The sequence below is a fragment of the Alligator mississippiensis genome, chromosome 3, assembly GCF_030867095.1.
Source record: "Alligator mississippiensis isolate rAllMis1 chromosome 3, rAllMis1, whole genome shotgun sequence".
In the NCBI taxonomy this organism is placed as follows: domain Eukaryota; kingdom Metazoa; phylum Chordata; order Crocodylia; family Alligatoridae; genus Alligator; species Alligator mississippiensis.
Genome location: NC_081826.1, coordinates 197,459,493 through 197,480,388, shown reverse-complemented (window position 1 = coordinate 197,480,388; position 20,896 = coordinate 197,459,493). Strand labels below are relative to the sequence as shown.

Sequence of the window (20,896 nt, the reverse complement as noted above, 5' to 3'; positions counted from 1 at the left end):
TGTATCAGCATCCCTGTGCTGAAAAATGTTGGTGGGGACACTTTAACTAAAGCTCATTGAACAAGCTTTAAAGTACACCTGCCACCATTTGTCAGCCCAGGGATGCTGATACACATGATGCTGGAGTCTGCTGGAGCTCGGTAATTACCACACTCCAGCAGGCTCGATTAATCAAGTGTGCTCCAATGCACTGTAATTATGGCATGACGGAGCAGCCTCAATGCATGTGTATAGGCACCCAAGGAAACGCATGTTACCAAAGCAAGACATGGCTTGCAATTCCATTTCTCCCAAATCATGAACCTCTCAGACTTGCGGTTCTTGAGCAATTGTTACACGTGCATGCACCACAGTGCCAGATGCCTTGAAAAGTGCCCGGTGCTGGGGCACATGCAATGAAATGCATATCAGTGCACAGAAAATGGCAGTGGTCCACACCTTGAAGGTGTTTTAGTTCAAAAGTGCAATGCCACCATTTTCTGCTCACTGACGCACATTTTGCTGCATTTCGCCACTTTCCAGGAAACAGGGTTTCTTTGCCATATCATCATGGGAAAAAAAGCTTTTAGATCTTTTAAGTATCAACTGTTGTATACTCGAGAGCAATTGCAACCCAGTTTTTAAAAATTATTCTGAAAAATAAAAGTATGTTTCAAAAGAAAAATCAATGAGAAAATTAAGTTCTGATTCATCTGATATGAATGATGGACTATTTTTACATTTATCACATTTGACTAAAAATTTCTAATACAAAAACATTGACAAACGTATGTCTTCAGTTACTACTTGGATTTCTATACCTCCACTGTGCATGTCTAGAAAGCCACATTTGAATAAGTGTATCCAGTAAATACACTCAGGATTTTAAATTATCAAAATCTTAGTTTAGATTCACTAGCAGATTCTGATATATAGACTAATATATTTCACCAATAACTCTTTCCAGAGCATGTTTCTTGCTTTGAGAGATTAAAATGCACAAACAGAATAGATAATCCACTCCAAGTAAGTGACCATGCAATTTTGAATAAATATATTATGGATTTAATCATTGCAGTGATATAAAACTGGAGTACCACACTGGTGAAGAAAACTCTATAAATGATTATGTCAGTGTTTAGAAATATTTGCCTACTTTGTTCAGGTCTTATACTATGTTGGTCACTCCAATAATTATTAGATTCACTATATCTGTGAACAAGGCTAGTTGTACTTTTCACTAAAAGCTATTTTTTTACTCCCTCTCTCTCTCTATGTGTGTGTATATGTGTGTGTGTGTGTGTGTATATATATAGACAGAGAGTAAAAATTAGTTTTTGTAAAAAAAATGCTTATATCTATCTATCTATCTATCTATCTATCTATCTATCTATCTATCTATCTATCTTTATCACATATTTATCTTCACAAGGGTTCTGTCTGGGTGATGTAGTCTGAGTGCACACAAAGAGTATCTAAACAATAAGGAAGCATTAAATAGAAAACTGTTGAAGTGAAGTGCAACAGTGCTTATGATTTTCTTCTGTTCAGAAAAATATAGCTCAATATGCAAATAGATATTTACTGTATGACATTATTTACCATAACTAATGCACTTAGGTATTTATTATTAGAATTAGAAATACCTACTTTTAAAGCTGTTTAATTTTAATGACTGTATAAGCTCTTATACTTGAACCCAGTGTTAAATTAAAATTATTTCACATAGATACACATTCTTAGTTTACCAGAACTTTGAAAACCTAATGCTACATTTTATTTTCAGCTGTACTTTTAAAATTTGAAATAAAAGTTCTGATCCTTCAAAAATTCCTTGAATCCTGATTAAACAAAGCATTATAAGCAAACACATAAATGATCTGTATAATATATAAGCAGTCCCACTGAAGTCAGTATGTGTGACTTCAGTAATGGCCTGTGGGGTAAATCTAGATTAACTAGATTTTTAAAAGTATGTAGATGCATAAAGGTGCAGACAGGTATCTTTAAACACCTGCCTTTATGTCTTCAGAACTTGAGGAGAGAGATTTTCTCAAAGTCAACTAATCACCTTCAGTATATGTTGGCCTATATGGAAAAATATTGGATCAACACATTTACTTTTGCATTTAGGTGAACTCCTTATATTACTGTGTCATTTCCTTTTATGCAAGTATCTGGATTAAGATTCTTCCTTCTTGTAGCACAGTCTTTTCTTTAAAAAATAGCTATTTACATATTAAAAAATTGCAGCTCTAATTTAAATTGTTGATCAGCAGCCATTTTGGTGCATTGATGGATATACATGGTGTACTTAATGATATATGCAAAAAAAAGAGGCAGGGGGGAGTCTCAAAATGAATATGGTCTCCTGATCTTTTTTCGTTTAACTCCATATTTGTCTTTTCAATCCAAAGAATGAAGTTATATCTTTCATCTCAGAATAAAACCAAATCAGAAGTCAGACTTTATTTTCTTATAGCTTTTTTTTTATTTTGTTCAGCATTAAAGAAAGGAACTTCATCAACATTGATTGTCATTTACAGAAAACATTCAAAATCATGTGTGCATTATTATGGAATGCTAACAGTATTGAACTAATAATTTACAAGACAAAATAAGACAAAAATCTATTACATTCTAAAGTAATATAAAACCTTTTTTTTTGACAGGGAATGCTGGTCCTAGGATATTCATGATTTAAAAAAACCAACCAAAACCCTCAATGGTCACTTTCTAAATGAACCAGGCTGTAGTTTTACTCACATACACATAAATTAGGGCTTTTATATTAAACAAGGGAGAGAGAGCAGAGAGAGATTAGAAGAAAACTTCAAGGAGTGAAAAACCCTGCCCCATTAAAATCAATGGGAGCTTTTGCTATTGATTTCAGTGGAACCAGGATTTCACCCAAAATGTCACTGGTTCATTTGTGGTTTTGCTTTTTGCATCTACAAGGCAGTTAAAATACATCACCGTTATTATTATACAATTAACCTTCAGGAAAAAAAATGACGGCTCTATGAGGCATTTTGCTTTAGAAAGTAATTTTTGTTCCACTTTGAGAGATACATTTGTTATTTGTATTTTATTTTTACATACTTCTCAGGCAATGCAGCTTTTGTGCGTTACCAACAGTGGTGAGCATGCTTATTGAGTAGCAAACTACACCCCCCACCTCAAAATCAAATGAAATTAATTTACAACGACATAGCTACAGCCAAGCTCCAAATAGCTCATGGCTTTGAAATCTGGGGACTTAATGTCTCACTTAATTCTTAACAAAAGTAACTGGAAATAGGATAAAAACATTAAATCTTTGAAAGTTGGAAGTATATGAAAAATCATTTTCTCTCATAATCCTAAAAGCAAGAAAGCATTTTCAGGGATATTTCAAAAATATTAGAAACTTCATTTAAATCTAAATATCTATTTTAATTATGTTTTTATAAATTGGTAGTCATAAAATATTAGCCATTAAAGTCACACTTGGGATGCAGGAAAGGCATCCAAATGCTCTGCATGTTATTTATGCTCCTGCCTGCATTTTAAAGATGTCAGTACACTGGACAGTATTTCTTTTTCCTATTAGGATCTTTAAAACATTTATTTGGTGAAGGTCAGTTATGGCTTCAGATTATAGCTAATGAGTGACCTGACCTCAAATTTGAATAAGAAATTAAAAGCATACAAAAATATTTTGTTCATTGGAAAGAAGAATTTGTTTCTATTAATATAATCCACACTGGAAGGATACATAAAAGCCATATGCTTTAAGGAAATATTATTTGCTTCAACAAGCTTTTGTGAATTGCATTCTTCAATGCAGTCTGCAGGTATTAGTACAATACTTGCTTTACAGACTCATTGGGAAAAGGTTCTACTGACAGTCTTGTCATTTGTTTCCCTCCCGCCACCCCCCCATTACAAACAGAAGTATACACTAAACACCAATGGCTGGTCAAAAGGCTTTATCTATTACAATCAGTTTTCATAAAAACTGAAGAGTAGATTACACTCATAGGAAGCAAGTACATAGTTTGCTCTTTGATGTTTTTTCCTCTTTAAAAAAAATTGTTACAAAGTCTTATGCTTAAACAGACATAGAAAAAATCAGTGTATTCACTGTCCCAAGTTATTTACAGCAAAAATTACAGAGACAGCTTACATAGTATTAGACCTTCCACAAGCATATATTAAAAGTAATTACATTTGAAAAAATATTTTATTTGTCTTCTACATTTCTACAATACATACTCAGGATTTTTATTTTTTTTTGTTTGTTTGTTTGCTTTTAGTTACTTTTATAGTGTTAAACAGATGAGGCAGACAGTGCAGTGGTAAAATAAGGGGTTTTGTTGATATTCCGATTCCTAATTTATTTATGGTGTCCATCAATTACAGCCAGAGTAATTAGTCTGACATGGGAATCATCCCACAGATGACTGTGTAAATCTCAAAACACCCCAGACATCTGATTGAACTGGGTGTCAGTTATAGCAAGTTAGAACTTTAGTTGTGCTTTATTTGTGGCCACAAGTACAACCACTGAGCTGCTCCCTGTAGCCTGGAGGTCACGTTGCAATAAAGCAAGAGACAAAGATTTTCACAGCAAGTTTATTTGTTAGGGTGCTCAGTCACTATTTAATGATAAGTGCACAAACAAATCCCCATCTACTGCACAAGAATGCATGGTCTACACTTTAGAACCTTGAAAGGTTAAATTATTATTAGCATTTCATATTCATGACAACAAAAATTTGCCCGATTCAGACACTGAAGTGATGCATTTAAAGAAAACAGTTGTAGTGCATTTGAATCCCAGAAGAAGCTGAGAGGCTAATCTATTACTCTGATTTATTAAGCTGGGAATCTAATCAAGACAAATATACGTGCTTTTTTATAAGCTGTTTTTAAGTAGAATCGTCTTCAAGGTAAAATCTGTTGTTTGTGGCTGCCCATCTGGCCCTACTTGTTCTTCAATGCTTTTGGGCTTCTGCTGCTTAAATATCAGGTGACTAATGTGGCAATAAAATTGAAAACAAGGAGACAAATTTCTAATTCTATCTAGATATAATTTTATAACGACTATACTTCATTGTTGTCAATGTATAGCAATAAAATAAGGTCTCAATCTTTTCTTGAAGCACATACATTTTCCCCCCCTACAGCAGTATCTTTAATCATAAATTAGCAGGTCCACCCAGCAAGTCCAAAAATAGGTAAAAATACTGTTATACCTATAGTAGATGAAGCTTTTTCTTAATGCTATTGTACAGAAGACAGCGTGCAAAGCAAACATTTTCTGCATGTATAAAATAACACTTAGAATTTATTGCTCCTATATCCAATGATGTTTTCTTTCACTCTCCCTATATACTGTGGTTGAGTTGTTAGGATGATAAACATATGCAAGTATAGTACATCAAGTTACTGAACTCACTGTCAGCAGTATTATCCTCATTGTCTGCATTGATGTCCAAGAAAAATTAAGCCCCAAATAAGTACCTAATCCTTATTCTCAGACGCATTTTTGTGCATTTTCCTACTCTTTCAGCATAAATGAAAGGATTGTCTTATGGACACTGCTGCATTAACATAATCCACCTACATCAGCATATATTTAGATTGCCTTTTAGGGAGAGCTACTGATATTAGTTACCACAGGAGAAATTTGATTTCATACAAATTGTTTTTCTTTTATTTTGAGACTATGCATGCAAGTGATATTTCTAGTGAAATGAACAGCTTCAAAACCAGTTTAGGGGCTATACATTAATAGAACAATTCCCTTGGTATCTCCCAAGATTAAAATGTGAGAGCAATAGAGTCCAGGGCAACTTGCCCAGGCTGGCAAGAAGAGTTCCTTCCTACTTTGCCAGTGTAAAATGAACCACATGGCTGCTCAAGTAAGGACTTTTTGGGGGTGAAAGAGCTTTGAAAAGCATCTGAAATGGGTCAGTCACCACACAGATCCTTGATTTGGTGGGAAGTTATTTGATGCAGGGAAACTGCCTTTGGACAAGATAGGGAAATGCCTGCAAGCGTCTTCAAAGACTGACTTCTATGATTTGTGAACTAGAATAGCCTAAACTCAAGCTGCAGTGGGTCAGATGCTATGGTGTGGACACCTGCATAAGAAGCTAGATAGACAGAATGATAGATTTAAACTACTGGCATAAGTAAAAATCTGGGACTCTACATTCTAGTTCTTGATATGAGGTTCCCAACACAGCTTCAGGAACAGGAAAGGATCCTAACCAAACCATATGTACTCACTCAAAAACAAGCTGGAGATGTAAAGAAATCCCATCATGGAAATGGGAAGAGGTTAGCTCAGTCAGGGACCTGGGGAGAATTACTTATTTCTGGCTGATCCAGATTAGATCCATTATAATCCAGTTTTGTGTGAGGTTCTTGTAAACAGAGAAGAAGGGGGTTCATTTGAGATATCAGGGGGTAAAACAGTGTCTTCCAAATCTGGAAGAGAAGGGAGAGGTGGATATTGTTCCTTTAGCAGAATAGTAAAGAATTCACAGTTAGAGGTGAATATGTTTTGCCAGAGATGCATATAAACTCACAAACTCATATTTTCTGGGAGAAGGGCTGCCCTGCTAGATAGAGGCCCAACTAGGAATTTTGACCTCATGCATCCCTGAGAGAAGAGGATAAAGGGGGCCTTTTTATTTTCTGTTACTTGCTCTTAGTGATAATTTCTCCATGTGGTAATTGCTCAAAACTTTGGCTGTTGTTGCCAACACATTATAATTTATTCTGTCATACAACTTTGTTTTACATTCTTGCAGCAATCCTGAATATAACCCACCTTAACTCCACTTTAACTCAGTACCTTTAAACCAAACTTTCTTTTGTCAATAGTCCAAATTCAGTAACTCCTACAGAGCTCAAGCTGATTCTCAACAGGCTCTCAATGCACATGTATAAATTGCTCAGGAATACTCTACTGAGAAACAGCAAGGAAAGCTGAGGAACCACTGACTGTGAATTTAGTATAAACAACGTCATTTCTAATCACTGGCTTGAAAGCCTTGTCTGGGTCTCTTTCATTTGGGCATCTAAATCTGTGCCCTTCAAAGCCTCTAACATTCTTTTCCTTATTATTACCATTATATTATATATTTATCTTTAATAGTGAAACATCCCTGAGTGGAGTACAGTGCAACATCTGCATCGAGCAGTGATTGTCATTTACAAAGCACAAAACTTTGAAAGGAAAGAAGAGGACTGGTTCTCTGACATGCTATTGCTACAGGATGTCAGAGACAATAGTTAGTCTTCAGAATGGAGGCAGAAAGTGCTGGGGTAAGTTATTCAGTATAAATACCAAATTTTGTTAGCGTCAGCAAAAAGAAATCTGTATTTGTCTCAGGTTTCACTTTCAACACATACAGGATAGGCCTAGGCCAAAATGGCTGTTATGTTTCATTCTCATCTTTTTACTGAGTTCTGTATAGCTGAGCTTCCAAATAGACTATGGTAATATAATACAGTCCAAGGAAGGACATCAGGATATTTTGAATGCATGCTGCAATCAATGGAGTATATGGAGAGGAATAGTATTGGGGGAAGGCGCACGGAACCTGACCATTTTGCCCTATCATGTTGCTTTATGGCAGGGGGCTATTTAGATGCAGAGGCCAGCACCTGTGCATCTGTGAATATGAAGCCTGATCAGTCACAATTCAAATTTCAGCTCTGAGGCTACAGCAGCGTCTATGGAGCAATCCCACTATCTCTTCATAACCTGGGTTTGGAGGTAGGAAGGGGAATATTCTTTTCCCCAACTTTTGTAGAGTAGCCCAGTACATAGCTCATGCTGGTCCTAGGTAATAGGGTATGTGCCCTTTCTGCTTAAATATCAAGATGGCAACTTGCCCCCTCCCCCACCCCCTGGAATCAAGTCAAAGAAGAACTCCCATCAGTACAGGCTGCTTAGGATGAACACAGATGAAAGCAATCACAGTACAAATTGTCTTGGGTACAAAAAGCCTTTCAGCCAAGACCCTCAAACCTTCCCCAAATGCACAAATTGCCCCAATCTAAAAATATAAGATGAAATGGAGGAAATTAATTATCTGCTGTGAAATGGAGCTGGAATTAACAATGAGAAGCACAAAGTAGAAACATTAAAGCTTATGTGAAGCCAACATTTGACAGGAGTTCCATAAAACTAAAGCTTCAAACACTGACGGCCTTTAATTTTATGAGGGTTTGAGAAACTCCAATGAGGTGTGGAGGGGCCTCCATTTTCATTGACTCTAGCTGGAGCCCTGGGAGCCCAGCAACTCACAGGATCAGATCCTAAAGTTGCTTTTTGCAAACCAATCATAATATATATATAGCATTTGGAAACTGCTTGATTGAATTGAGTGCCTTCTATTATCCTGTTTTCCTAACAATCAGTAAAGCAATCTTTCCATTAGAAGGAAATATGACTCTTGGAATTAATTCTTTATACAAAGAGCTAGCAGGAGTAACATTTACACCAAAATTAAGTCCCGGTAGTAGTGTAACAAACCGTCTACATCTGTCTGATAGATGCTGAGGATCATTTGGTTCAATGTGGTTGAATTATCTGAATATAATGCTAGAAGTGGAAGAGCTAACATATATTTTTATACCCTTTTTTTGTTAGAGGTCTGGGACTAATCAATCACTGAAAATCAGTCCCATTTAAAGTGCTTGTCATTAAAAAGTCAACATGTATCAGCAATTACCACACAATGCAGTTATGGCAACTTCTAATTGTAAGGAGCTAATGGTGGTGAGTCAGATCCCACTGTGGAATAACTAGAGCTAGTTGTACATAAAACAATACAGAAATATTTTCTGGAATTAATGCCTAGACTTCAATTTGCTGTCAGTTGTGGACCTTATATTGTACATGGTTCACAAGTAGTTTGGTGGCTGAGAGTTATACATGGAAAAGATCTCAAATCTCCAATTTCTTAAATTTTAGCACGTATGTCCCAAATTCAGACTGGGAGTTGTCATTTCTTGTACTGTGGTTTTATAAATTTTAGTCAGATAATTAAGTAGGAGAAGTAACATTATTACTTTTAACTGGTCAGTCTCATATTACAAATAATGTAACAAATAATTAGCAACTAATCAAAATTAGCAAACAAGTTGTGTGTTGAAATGCATCTGTATTCACTTCGTGCAAATTTAGAGCCTATGTTCAAAGAATTCAAAAGCTATAAGAAAAGGAGGTAGGGAATGTACAATAAATATAATGTTCAATGAATAATTTGACCAGGTATTGTGGTAACTATTTGCAAATGTTGCCTTTTTAATGGTGACCAATATACTTTGTATATAAAAAAGTAACACTGCTTTTATAACCATCTTAATGTAGGGGAGCAATAGTACATATTAAAAACTGGTGTGTGGATCTGGAAAGGAAAATCAGAGCCTAAATCCCTGTCATCAAATCCAAGTTTGAACTGTGTGGCCTTTGCCGAGTCAGTTAACGTCTTTGTCTCATTTCCTCATCTTTAAAATGGGGGTACTGATTCTTATCCATGAAAGGTGCTGGGAGGCATAATTAGTGAATGGTTACCTAGTGTTTTGAACATGGAAAGTGCTATTTTAAGTGCTAAATAATGTCTTTTTAATGTCTACACCCCACATTCAGTTAGCTTGAGTAAAGTACATGAGCTAAAATCTCTAAGACTGCTGTCTTATTTTGCAAAGGAAAGAACTGAAAAACTTTTAAGGAAGCAACATAGAGTAATGAAGGAGTGCTCTTATTAGCACCGTAATACAGCCTCCTTATTTACTAACAAAAAGTACAATTATTTTTATCACATACTCTACATTTCTGGAACAGGGGCCAAGAGGTTTTCAAATATATGTACTTGTTCTTTGTGCTTTAAAAAGACAAACTGGGCATGTCTACTGCATATTAGACTAACACGTAGTAAAGTGTCACTGTCTACATGTGCTCCACAATACTGTGCAGTAGATTAATTTACTCCAGCATAGGATAGTTCCATCAGACACAGGTATTATTTTATGCCATAGTAAATTACTGATCTTATTTACAGCAGTGTGTCAGGTTCATGCTTTTTGCCTTCTTTGCTCCAGTTTCCTCCTTGGTAGAATGGGAATATAAATACCTGCACCCTCTCACAAGAGACCATGAAGCTGAGTCAATGCTTGTGAGCTGAGCTGAGAAGGAAGTTACTAGGGAAGTGCAAATACCTTTTACTATAATTACAGACATTTCAGTTTGATTAGGAATATCAGGGTACATGGCTCCAGGTGAGAAAACCCTTTTGGCTCCACTTGAGAAAAGTTATTTTAGAAACTGATCATTTACATTCCTAAGTAATTTCTGAAGCACAGTCAGGTTTACTTTGTATTTTTTACTTTGTACATAGAGGGCGAGTCCTCTATGTAGCAGCCATAGTGCTGGGTCTAGTCCACATGCACCAGCCCTGGGGCTCACTGTGTATGCAGCATGTGGGGCTGGTACAGGGCATGCATACACCCTGGACTAACCCCTGTGCAGCATTCAGCATGTATGGCATCAGGTCCAGCCCACGTGCTTCATGCAGAAAGTAGGGCTGCACTGGTGCATAGGGTTCTTCCAGTGACCTCAAGGCTGGATCCCTCAGCTCCAAGAGCTGGATCCAGACCACAAGCCATATGTTTGACACTCTGTGTTATGTGAAGAGTAGAGAATTTTGCTTCCTTAATTTATTGCTGTTGTATCTGGTGCGTGAGCGCTAAGGAAAATGAACATCATCAACAAGCAATTATTAACATTGCCTAAATAGGCCCTGTTTGTGTGGAAGGAATACAGAAGTGGCTTTTGGGGGAAAAGAAAACTGCAAACTATTCCCTCCAAAAGAAAGGGAGAGAAGGATTAAACCAGAACCTTTCAGAGCCCCTGAAACTGGCTGGAAGCTTCAGACTAACCATATAATATCCCTGCTCAGGTTCCCTTGGGTGTCTCCTCCAGCTCCATATCAGTACAGCTCCAGAGGAACCTAAAGACAGGGCTTTCCATGCAGCCTGTGGCCATTACAAAAAAAATTATAGTAATTGCACTGTGTGGCATGCCATAGTTTTTATGGCAGGAACTTGGGAGTAAAGAATGTATCTCCTTGTAGCCCTGTTTCAGAAATCGCCTTTCCTGTCATCTGATCCCATATAGATTTTAGACCATGTGGAGTAGTCTCCTCAGACGAAACGAATGGTAGAGATCATCATGGCAGAAGCTGAATAGCCTGTGCTTTCACAGGTAGAAGGCCTCTACCTGTGTGGATCCGATAAATGAATGAATTATTCACTACTGCTTTTTCATACTCTGCTAACCTCCTACTCCCCTTCCTCCAGTACAAAGAGACTGGCAAAAATGAATACAATGGAGTAGAGCAGCCCAGTTTTTGAGGAATGGTCTGGGTCAACTTTCCATCCACATCTGAATGTTGCTGCTGTAGGGTTGCTGTTTTTTCCTTCTGTAGAAAAAAATCCACCCAAACAATCCCCTACTTCTTCCTGAAGCTGTAATAGTATCACTCAAACATCACAAATTAATACGAAATGGAAACCCTCTGGTTTCATTTAGCAGCTGATCATGTTTTAGTTGGTGACAGTTTGCTGTCACCAGTCTCATTGTCATCATCATCCCACGCTTACTTTTAAAAACTACTTTGGGCCTGCGTTCACTGAAGTCAATGGGAATCTTTCTATAGACTTCAATAGAAGCAAGATCAGGCCTTGCATACTGCTTTCAAAGAAAAAAACAAAATATAAGCTTCAGTTGAGTCACAAACAAGTAAATTAGCCCAAACAGTACATTTTTGGGACCCAACAAAAGCTTATAAGTAAAAGTTTATACTGTTTGGGATAATTTACATTTTTACTCCATATTCCAGATTCCTTACTGGCCTCTTATCCTGTAATGTTAATTTCTACATATGTCTTATTCCTGTAACAGGGAACAAATTCCAAACTTTTCCTCTGTACACTTGAATCATCCAGACAAGGCTTTTGCACCATTGATATAATCCTGATGTTTCCTTTACCAGCTATGGACATGCACTACATTACACATTTCTCAGAAGTGGTACCATCCTGTCACTATAGATTGGAGATTGATGATTTAAATCTAGCTGACAAAGCAAAATCCCAATTACCCAACGAAAATCTAATATATTAGTTGGAGAGTAAAAAATTCAGGAGAGCCTGACTGAGCATCCTTTGAAAATAGGCATGGGATTTTAAGCTACAACATTGTGCATATATTACATATATATGTATTTGTATATAGTACATATACATATATGTATGTTTCATACATGCACAATTTTCAAGACAGCTACAAATTTCAACATGCATTAAACTATCTAAAAACATAGAAATAGGCAAGTCTAATAAGTGAAATTTTCTTAAATTATATTTGAACAATAAACAGCAAGAGTAATACTGCAAAGTACTGCTCTATTCTCATTTATATCTACAATAAAATTCTATGAACAGTTGTCTCCCAAAACATACCCCAATAAAATAAAATTAAAAAAGGTAATACCCAGTGTCTATATTTTTTTATGTTTATGGTCAGTTCAAAAAAAATAAAGAAAAGAAAAAAGAGCCCCACTCAGAGGTGCATATTTACATTCTTCAAACTGTAGCGGTGAAAAATAATTCTATTAAGTGCAGGACATTCCTAGTGTTGCAGTAGTGACATTTTAAATAAGTTCTTCATGAAAACATTTCTTTCGTCTTAACAGTGATGCATTCCATGACTATGTGACAATTCTATCTCCCCTTCACTTGCAGCCAGTGGTAGAGTCTGGATTGAAAAGCTCCTTGTATAATGGAGGAAAGAGCGTGTTCACTATATCTGGATGAGATTGTTTAAATACCTGCAGTTTCTCTCCGTGCAAGTTGCAAAGTGCAGTTATGGTTGGTATCTTGGCTATTAACTGTAGGACATAAAGAGAGATAGAGAGAGAAAGACTATTTAGAATTAAAAAAAAATGATTTCCAAAATGAATTGGGGTAGCAATCTTTTGGGTAGAGGAGTGATTGTGATTCACCTAGAGTGTGAAAACTTTTCAAATGACCTCTGTAAGAGAGCAGACTTTGGTTGCCTAGGTTGGTCTTTTAATTCAAGATCAAATGTGAATGTCTTGGAGAAAGAAGAGGTCATTTAAGACAAAAATGAAAGAGCTCCATACTGAAAAGAGCTCCTTAGTGCATTCTTATTCTCAAAATAAGAAAGCTGGAAGGAGAAGGGAGGAAATAGGACAGGGTGGCAGAGAGATGTGAATTGTAATGGCCTCTTCCTTGTTTTCGGAAAAAAAAACTTGCTGTTGTTTACCAAATCAAACAAGCCCGCACAAAATGATAGAATTTCCTATCAAATGTAACATTTCTGGTTTATCCTGTTGTGTGGTATAAGGAGCTACCTTTGTTAAAGTCTCATCATCAAGATGGTTCTTCTGAATCACATGTTGAAGTGCAAAGTAAATCTTTTCCTGAAGCTTCTGGACCTTCCTTGGTTCTATTAGCCAGGCTCGATCTGACAAAACAAAGGCAAAGGCTAAAGCCAACAAGGACTAGGAAAGATAGCTTATTCACACATGGACATCACACACTATGCTGACAAGTGTTAATAATAATCTCATTATGTTGAGGAAGGATTGCGATACTATTAACATGTGATTTCAGAAACAGAATATGTTGAATCATTATCACCTGTGAGTTTAATGGTTCATAACAGTTATGAATGACACACAGTGTTCAGTGCTTTGGTTTGTTTGAATCTATGTTGACTTTAAACACAGGTTGAGAGAGAGATTTAACAAAATGGGAAAAGTGCGTCTACATATTTCAGGCAGACAAGGTTCCTTGGGTGAATTTGATATCTTTATAAAAGATATCAAATTCACCCAAGGAACCTTGTCTGACTATATCCTTAGACCAACACGGCTACAACCTAAACCCCTGTCTACATATTTCAATATTTTTGGTTATGCTAAAGTTCATATTTCTTTGTCGTCTTATCCTCTAGGACATCTTCAACTTTATATCAATCTCCATGTCACCAGTTTGAGTATCTTTTACAGGTAGAAAGAATAAAATAAAATAATCAAAATATTCACCTCTGTGAGGGAAATAAAATGTAAAATGAAAAGAAAATAAAAGAAAAAATCAGTCTCTACTTGGCTAATATTTTAAGACCAAGTGTTAACAGAACTGGTCTCCTTCAAATTGTTTCTTTAACAATTTTGGTAAATTATGCTATATTGCAAATTCCTTATTATTTAAAAATTGACTTCTTTTAAAGTCACCCCAAACAAAACAAGCTCATAATTTTCTGGAAGAATAACATTTACTGACGTAGTTGCCTGCCATACTATCCTATATCTTCTTAAGTGGAAGGCAAGCCTCTCATTGATTTTAGTGAGAGTAGAATAAGGGTTTTTTTCAAAGACCTATATTTTTCCAACACATCTTCCTGAAACAAGCATATGGTAAATGGTATGGCAGATCTTGATTCAATTCAGAATGCATTAATACAATACACTTACTCGCCAACAAACTTTTTCTTATCATACTGCAAATCTTGCTCTCTCTCTCTCTCTCATGCACACATGTGCGCACACACAGAGTTTTTCTCTCTTCTATCCAGCCTGGTCTTAGAAATAGGTTGGGTTTTCAAACAGGAAATTAAAAATCTACCTTAGTGCAGAAGATAAATCTTATAGTAAGAGCTGTGAGGTGCAGCTCTTTAAAGGCTGATTTTTCCTTTTCTTAGTTACTGATGTGGAGTGATTTTACTGATTGCATAGGATTCATTTAAGTTGACCTTTTCAATGGTCACATTGGCTATACAGGCTAGATAATAGTTGTATTTCACCATCTAATTAATAGGATTTCATTATTTTCTCAATCACTTGGTGGGAGGACTGCATAGAAAGGGTACAGCATTGAAACACCGCTGATTAGAGCACGCTAGTCTGTGCTCTAAAGACGCAGTTGAGATCTCCGGACACTAAACAGATGCTTGGGGAAAGAAACCCTGTCAAAATGCTAAAGAATCTTGTTTGTGTTAGGTAAGCAAGTAGATTCTGTACCAGCAGCAGTAACAAGATTAGCTAAGAGCTTATATAACACCTGCACAAATGAGCACAGGATAATAATATTCAGACATCATATGTTTAGTGCCAAATGGTATGCTGTCATAAGAACATGTTTCAATGGAGTTAAATCCAAGCCCATTGTGGCAGACTGGAGATAAACAGTTTTATCAGAGGAATATTTTCTAAATATGATCTACTGTTCAGAAGAACAAGTTGAGAAATAGACCAAGGCTGTTGGTACTGTTTGACTGGTCAAATAAAGTATTGGAATGGTCGTATAAAGTTCAGTCAATTGACTGGTCAAATATTGGGAAAAAAATTATAAAAAACAATAATACACTGAAAAAGCACAAATTTTGTACGAAGAAACGTGTCAAAAACAATAAAAAATCATACATCTGTCAAGAAACCTACATTTTTTTGTAACATTGCTATATTCTTTATTCTTATATGGTCAAAAAATATGCAGTCAATTGACTGCTCAATTGATCGGCTTGCCAACCATAGTTGATACATAGATTTGGTGAGTTACTAATACTAATACATAATACTACCAGGTAAGGGATGTGATGCATAAAAATTCAGAGTTGTTAAATACGTGACTAGAGGGGTGATTTTCTTTTTTTTCAGTAAATAGTATATTTTCCTAAATAGTATGTTTTCAGTCACTCAGAAACTTTCCAAGTTTTAATGGAATCCCCCAACCAGTTCATGTTGGGAAAATAAATTCCAGGGTTTGAGTTACAAAACTGGTAGAGGCAGAGGTGATATCTGACACCCAATATCCCAGTGGTAAAAGCAGCTATGCAGAATGTGGAAAATAAGATTCAGTTCCTTCTCTGTGAGCAAGGATTTAAACTACCATGTAACTACCATTACATAGTATTCTGGGATGGGGTTACTCCCAGTCTTTTCTGTTAATACTATTCCACCTTGCATAAATAAATAAACATTCTTTGGAGCAGGGCAGTGGGTCTTAATCTTGTTAGACACAAGGCACCACTCAGAAAATGCCTCCTTTTAGCTTTCACTCAGATTTGACTATGGAAAAATAACCGAGCAATTCTTTTGTTGCAAACAATGCAGAAAGACTACATATTTTGACACCCTGGATTCTTTGAATATTTGAAATCTCCAGGTATGCCTTTTGAATCATGTGTGGACATTGGCAAACTTAACAGTGCTAATGTTGTGCCGTAGCCCACAGGACCCTTAAAAGGATCACATGGCGTGGCACCCTGGTTGAGAATCACTGGAGTATGAACTATAAACCATAGATTCATAGATTGTAGAGTGGGGAGGGAGCACAATGGATCATCGTGTCCGACCTCCTGCCCCTGGCAGGAAAGAGGACCGAGGTCAGATGACCCCAGCCAGGTGACTATCTAGCCTCCTCTTGAAGACCTCCAAGCTAGGTGACAGCACCACCTCTCTTGGAAGCCCATTCCAGATCCTGGCCACCCTTACTGTGAAAAATGTCTTCCTAATATCTAACCTAAATCCACTCTCAACTAGTTTACACCTGTTATTCCTAGTCACTCCCTGGGGTGCCTTAGTAACCAGCGCTTCCCCTATTCCCCGTTGACCTCCCCTAATAAATTTATAGGCAGCCACAAGATCTCTCCTCAGCCGTCTCTTGTGAAGGCTGAAGAGATTCAGCTCTCTCAACCTCCTCCCGTAGGGTTTATCACAAAAACCACTAATCATGCAAGTGGCCCTCCTCTGGATGCTCTCCAGATTCCCCACGTCCCTCTTGTAGTGTGGCGCCCAAAACTGGACACAGCACTCCAACTACGGCCTGACCAGTGCCGCATAGAGGGGGAGCATCACTTCCTTTGTTCTATTAGTCATGCACCTGCTAATGCACGACAAGGTGCGATTGGCCTTGTTGATGGCCTCGTTACACTGCCAGCTCATGTTCATCTTGGAGTCAATTATGACTCCAAGATCCCTCTCTGCCTCTGAGCTGCTGAGAAGGACACTCCCCAACCTATAGGTGTGCTGGGGGTTCCTCCTTCCCAGGTGGAGTACCTTACTTTTATCTTTATTAAATTGCATCCTATTTCTCTCTGCCCATTGATCCAACCTGTCCAGGTCAGCCTGAATCTGCTTCCTGCCCTCCGGTGTACTAACTTTGCCCCATAACTTGGTATCATCAGCAAACTTGGAGAAGGTGCTCTCCACGCCCTTGTCCAAATCACTGATGAAGATATTAAATAATATCGGTCCGAGGACTGAAACCTGCGGGACCCTACTGCCCACTTCCCTCCAGGCTGAGAAGGAACCATCCACCACCACTCTCTGGGTGCGGTCCCTAAGCCAGTTGGCCACCCACCTGACCGTGTAGGCATCCACTCCACAGTCTGCTAGCTTCCCAATGAGGATAGGGTGCGAAACTGTGTCGAAGGCCTTCCTAAAGTCCAGGAAGATGACATCAGCCTTGGCTCCTGCGTCCAGGCAGTGTGTGACCTGGTCATAGAAGGCTACAAGGTTTGTTAGGCAGGATCTACCTGTGACAAACCTGTGCTGGTTTCCCCTCAGCATCGTTTCCCCGGCTGGGCCTGCACAAATGTGTTCTTCGATTATTTTCTCTAGCATTTTCCCAGGAATAGAGGTAAGACTGACTGGCCTAAAGTTACCCGGCTCATCAGTTCTCCCTTTCTTGAAAATGGGCACCACATTGGCCTTTCTCCAGTCCTCAGGGACCTGGCCCAGAGCACCACGAGTGCTCGAACAGCTGTGCCAGTGGCTCATCTATGACACTGGCCAATTCTTTCAGCAGCCGTGGAGGAGGTCATCTGGGCCCGCTGACTTGTACCTATCCAGCTTCTCCGGGAGCTCCTTAACTATTTCAGAACTAACCGTAGGTGGACTGGTGCTCTGTGGACATCCGGCAATGATCGAGTTGGGGGAATTGGCTTGGAACTATAAACCAGGAATACTAACTTTCAGGGGACTATCCTATGCTGCCTGTAGGGTATTTTGAGTAGGGCCTCAGTTCCTTCTGTTGCAGCTGTTCCACTGTGTATAAAATACTTATTTACTGAGTGCATCTATGCATGTCCCTATGGTACCTTTGTTTCTGCGCCATCATTTAGTACTTCCTTTTGGAAGTACTAAATGATGGCGCAGTAACAGCCTGTACTACTCCATGTGCACTGTGCATGGCTAATTTTTAGCTGCTATGTTGCCATAGCAACACGCTATACCAAGAGAGTGCATTGCTACAGTGATGTAGCTGCAGTGTCATGGTATGTGTTCACTGATGCTACGGCGACATAGCATCATATGTAGATGTGCCCAATGAGACAGAAGATGCCCCCCTATCTTGGTAGACAGGGCACTTACCTGAAAGATGATACCCCTGAATTCAAATGCCTGGCTTGAATTGTGCAGAAAATGGATTTGTGCAGAAAATGTTCACCTTTCAGCATAACCGCGTAGGCTAAGAGCAGACATTCAAAAAGCCCCTAGCAGAAAGTGCTCTAACTACAGCACTTTACTTAAAGTACTATAAGTTAGAATACATTCCAACTAAACAGACATGCACTATTTGGTCAGGGGTGTGTGTGTGTGGGGGATGGGAAGCTTGGTGTCTGCCTGCACAAGCCAAAGTCAGCAGGCAGAGGGAACTCCCACATGCCTCCCAAGAGGTGCCAGAGCAGCCTCCCCAGCCCTGCTCCCCACCAGCTGGCAACTGTCAGCACTGGCTAGGGGCAGAGTGGGGGAACAGAGACCCCTCCCAGTCATGAGGTTCCCCCCAAAGCTTGCTAGCTGGAGTCTTTAGGGGGGGGGGCAGACCAGGTCCCTGTGGTGGTGGGGCAGGGGCTCACTCTCCCCTGGTCCTAGTTCCTGGGGTGGGGAAATGCCAGTCTGGGCTGTCTTCTGTAGCTTCTGGCTGCTGCTGTCAAGAGGATGGGGCTGGGGGAAAGTGAACACCCCTGTCATGAGGACCCCACTACAATTTGCTAGCTGGGGTCTTTTGGGGCATGGGCTGGCCCATGGTGTGGGGAGGGGGTTTCTCTTCCCCTCACCCAAGCCTCTTCACAGCAGTATCTAGTGTGTGGATAGCTTTAACAGTGTTATGTATAAGTTGTTACATTGGCTGGGGGATTGTAGGAGGGAACAAAAGGCAAGTAAGCTAAGAAGGCTTTTTGAATAAACAAGCTTTATCATTCTATAAGTTTAACTCCTTGGTCTGTTGAGAATAACACATGGTACTAGGAGCAGGGTGCAAAGAAAGACAGAAAAATGGAGTGCCTCAGAATTCCAGAGGCGTTAAAGCTGTCTAGCAATGCAGCAGAAAACTGGAAGAAATTTAAGAAGAGCTCCACCGTATATATGATGGCCGGTGGAGCTACAAGAAGGAAGATCCAGTCAAAGTAGCTATTTTATTTAAAATATAGCAGGCCCAGAAGCTCTGTCTCTTTATAATAGTCTACAGTTCTCAGAAGCAGAACAGAAAAGCTATGGCACAGTAATAAGACAGTTTGAGGCTATTGCATACCCAAATGAAACCTTTAAAGGTACACTTTCCACATGAGACAACAGAAAGAATATGAAACAATAGAGCAGTTTTTCAAAGACCTCAGACTGCTGAGCCAGACATGCAACTTTGGAGACTAGGGCTGTGCGAAACAGCACCATTTTGTTTCAACTACTGTTTCACCATTTCAATGGGACAGTGTTTCATTTCAAGTTTTGTTTTGTTTCGAAAGCACTGTTCTGTTTTGTTTCGTCAAAACTTTTGCTGTTTCGATGCTCATTCAACGTTTTGCCTTTAGGCTATAATGGGGAAGCACAAAACTGCCTATAATTTTGTCATTTGGAGGCAGATTTGGATGAAAACAGCAGGGATGGTAGCCCCTTCTGAAGGCGTGAAGCCTGTCAAGTTTCAAAGAGATAGGTGTAGGGGTTTCCGAGACACTGCACCTCAAGCTGCTGTCAAGCAAAACTCATGACATGTATGACATTGTGTGTGTGTTAAAGTGTACCCTCACTGGTGCTGGGGCCTCAACATGACACAGTAGTGTGCCTCAATGAGGCCTCTCCTCCTCCCCTACAGCCTCAGCTTGGTCCACCACTTTAAATAAGAATAGGTAAAATAATAACTTAATGAGGAGTAGCACAGTAGCATCAGCAGCATCTCAGGCAGCCAAACTGTGACAGAGCCTTTTTTTCCTCTCCTGAAGGAGCTTCTTCTTCAGCATGTGAGTTAAGGTGCGCCCTCACTGTATCCTTCCCCACTCTTGCCCCTCCCTCTCTCTACTTTCTGTTTCCCTGCAGGCAAGCCCAGCTTCAGCTTCGAAACTCAAAACATTTCGAAACTTTCAAAATGTTTTGACCTCTCTCATTTTGTTTTGAGGCTATTTCAAAGCCCTTCATTTCATTTAGATTTCGCTGTTTCAAGCTAGAAACAAGTCAAAACAATGTCTAAACAAAACAGCTGGCAAAATTTCACACAGTTTCTCCAATGGAGACCTAAAAGAATCCATGATCAGGACCAAATAGTATTTGGTATAAGGGATACAAGCGTCAGGAAAAGACCATTAGAGGATCCTGAGTTTAATTTGGAAAAGGCAGTTAGAATGTGCTAAGTGGCTGACATAACAAATGCCAGGCTGCAGAAACTGGAGGAAAAAGAAGAAAAAGCTGAACTAGACAGGGTTACAAGACTGCTAAAGTCTAAGGCAACACATGAGCAATACAGAATGGAGGACCTCACTATGAAGCAGGCCTGTGGAGACCAAAGACAACCGCTTGAAGAAACAATGGTTAGTTGCAGATGCTGTGGG

General features: G+C 38.8%; 1 protein-coding gene across 1 annotated transcript in view; it reads right to left on the bottom strand.

The window, feature by feature from the left end:
- Nucleotides 1-2,456: 2,456 nt before the first annotated feature.
- RORB (RAR related orphan receptor B) overlaps nucleotides 2,457-20,896 on the bottom strand; it is a 196,597-nt gene continuing 178,157 nt past the window's right edge. The window contains exons 9-10 of the mRNA XM_019478217.2: nucleotides 13,425-13,537; nucleotides 2,457-12,938 (exon numbers count right to left, since the gene is read on the bottom strand). Of these exons, the coding sequence (XP_019333762.1) occupies nucleotides 12,783-12,938; nucleotides 13,425-13,537 (269 nt within the window). The 3' untranslated portion in view covers nucleotides 2,457-12,782. The remainder of the gene's footprint in view (nucleotides 12,939-13,424; nucleotides 13,538-20,896) is intronic.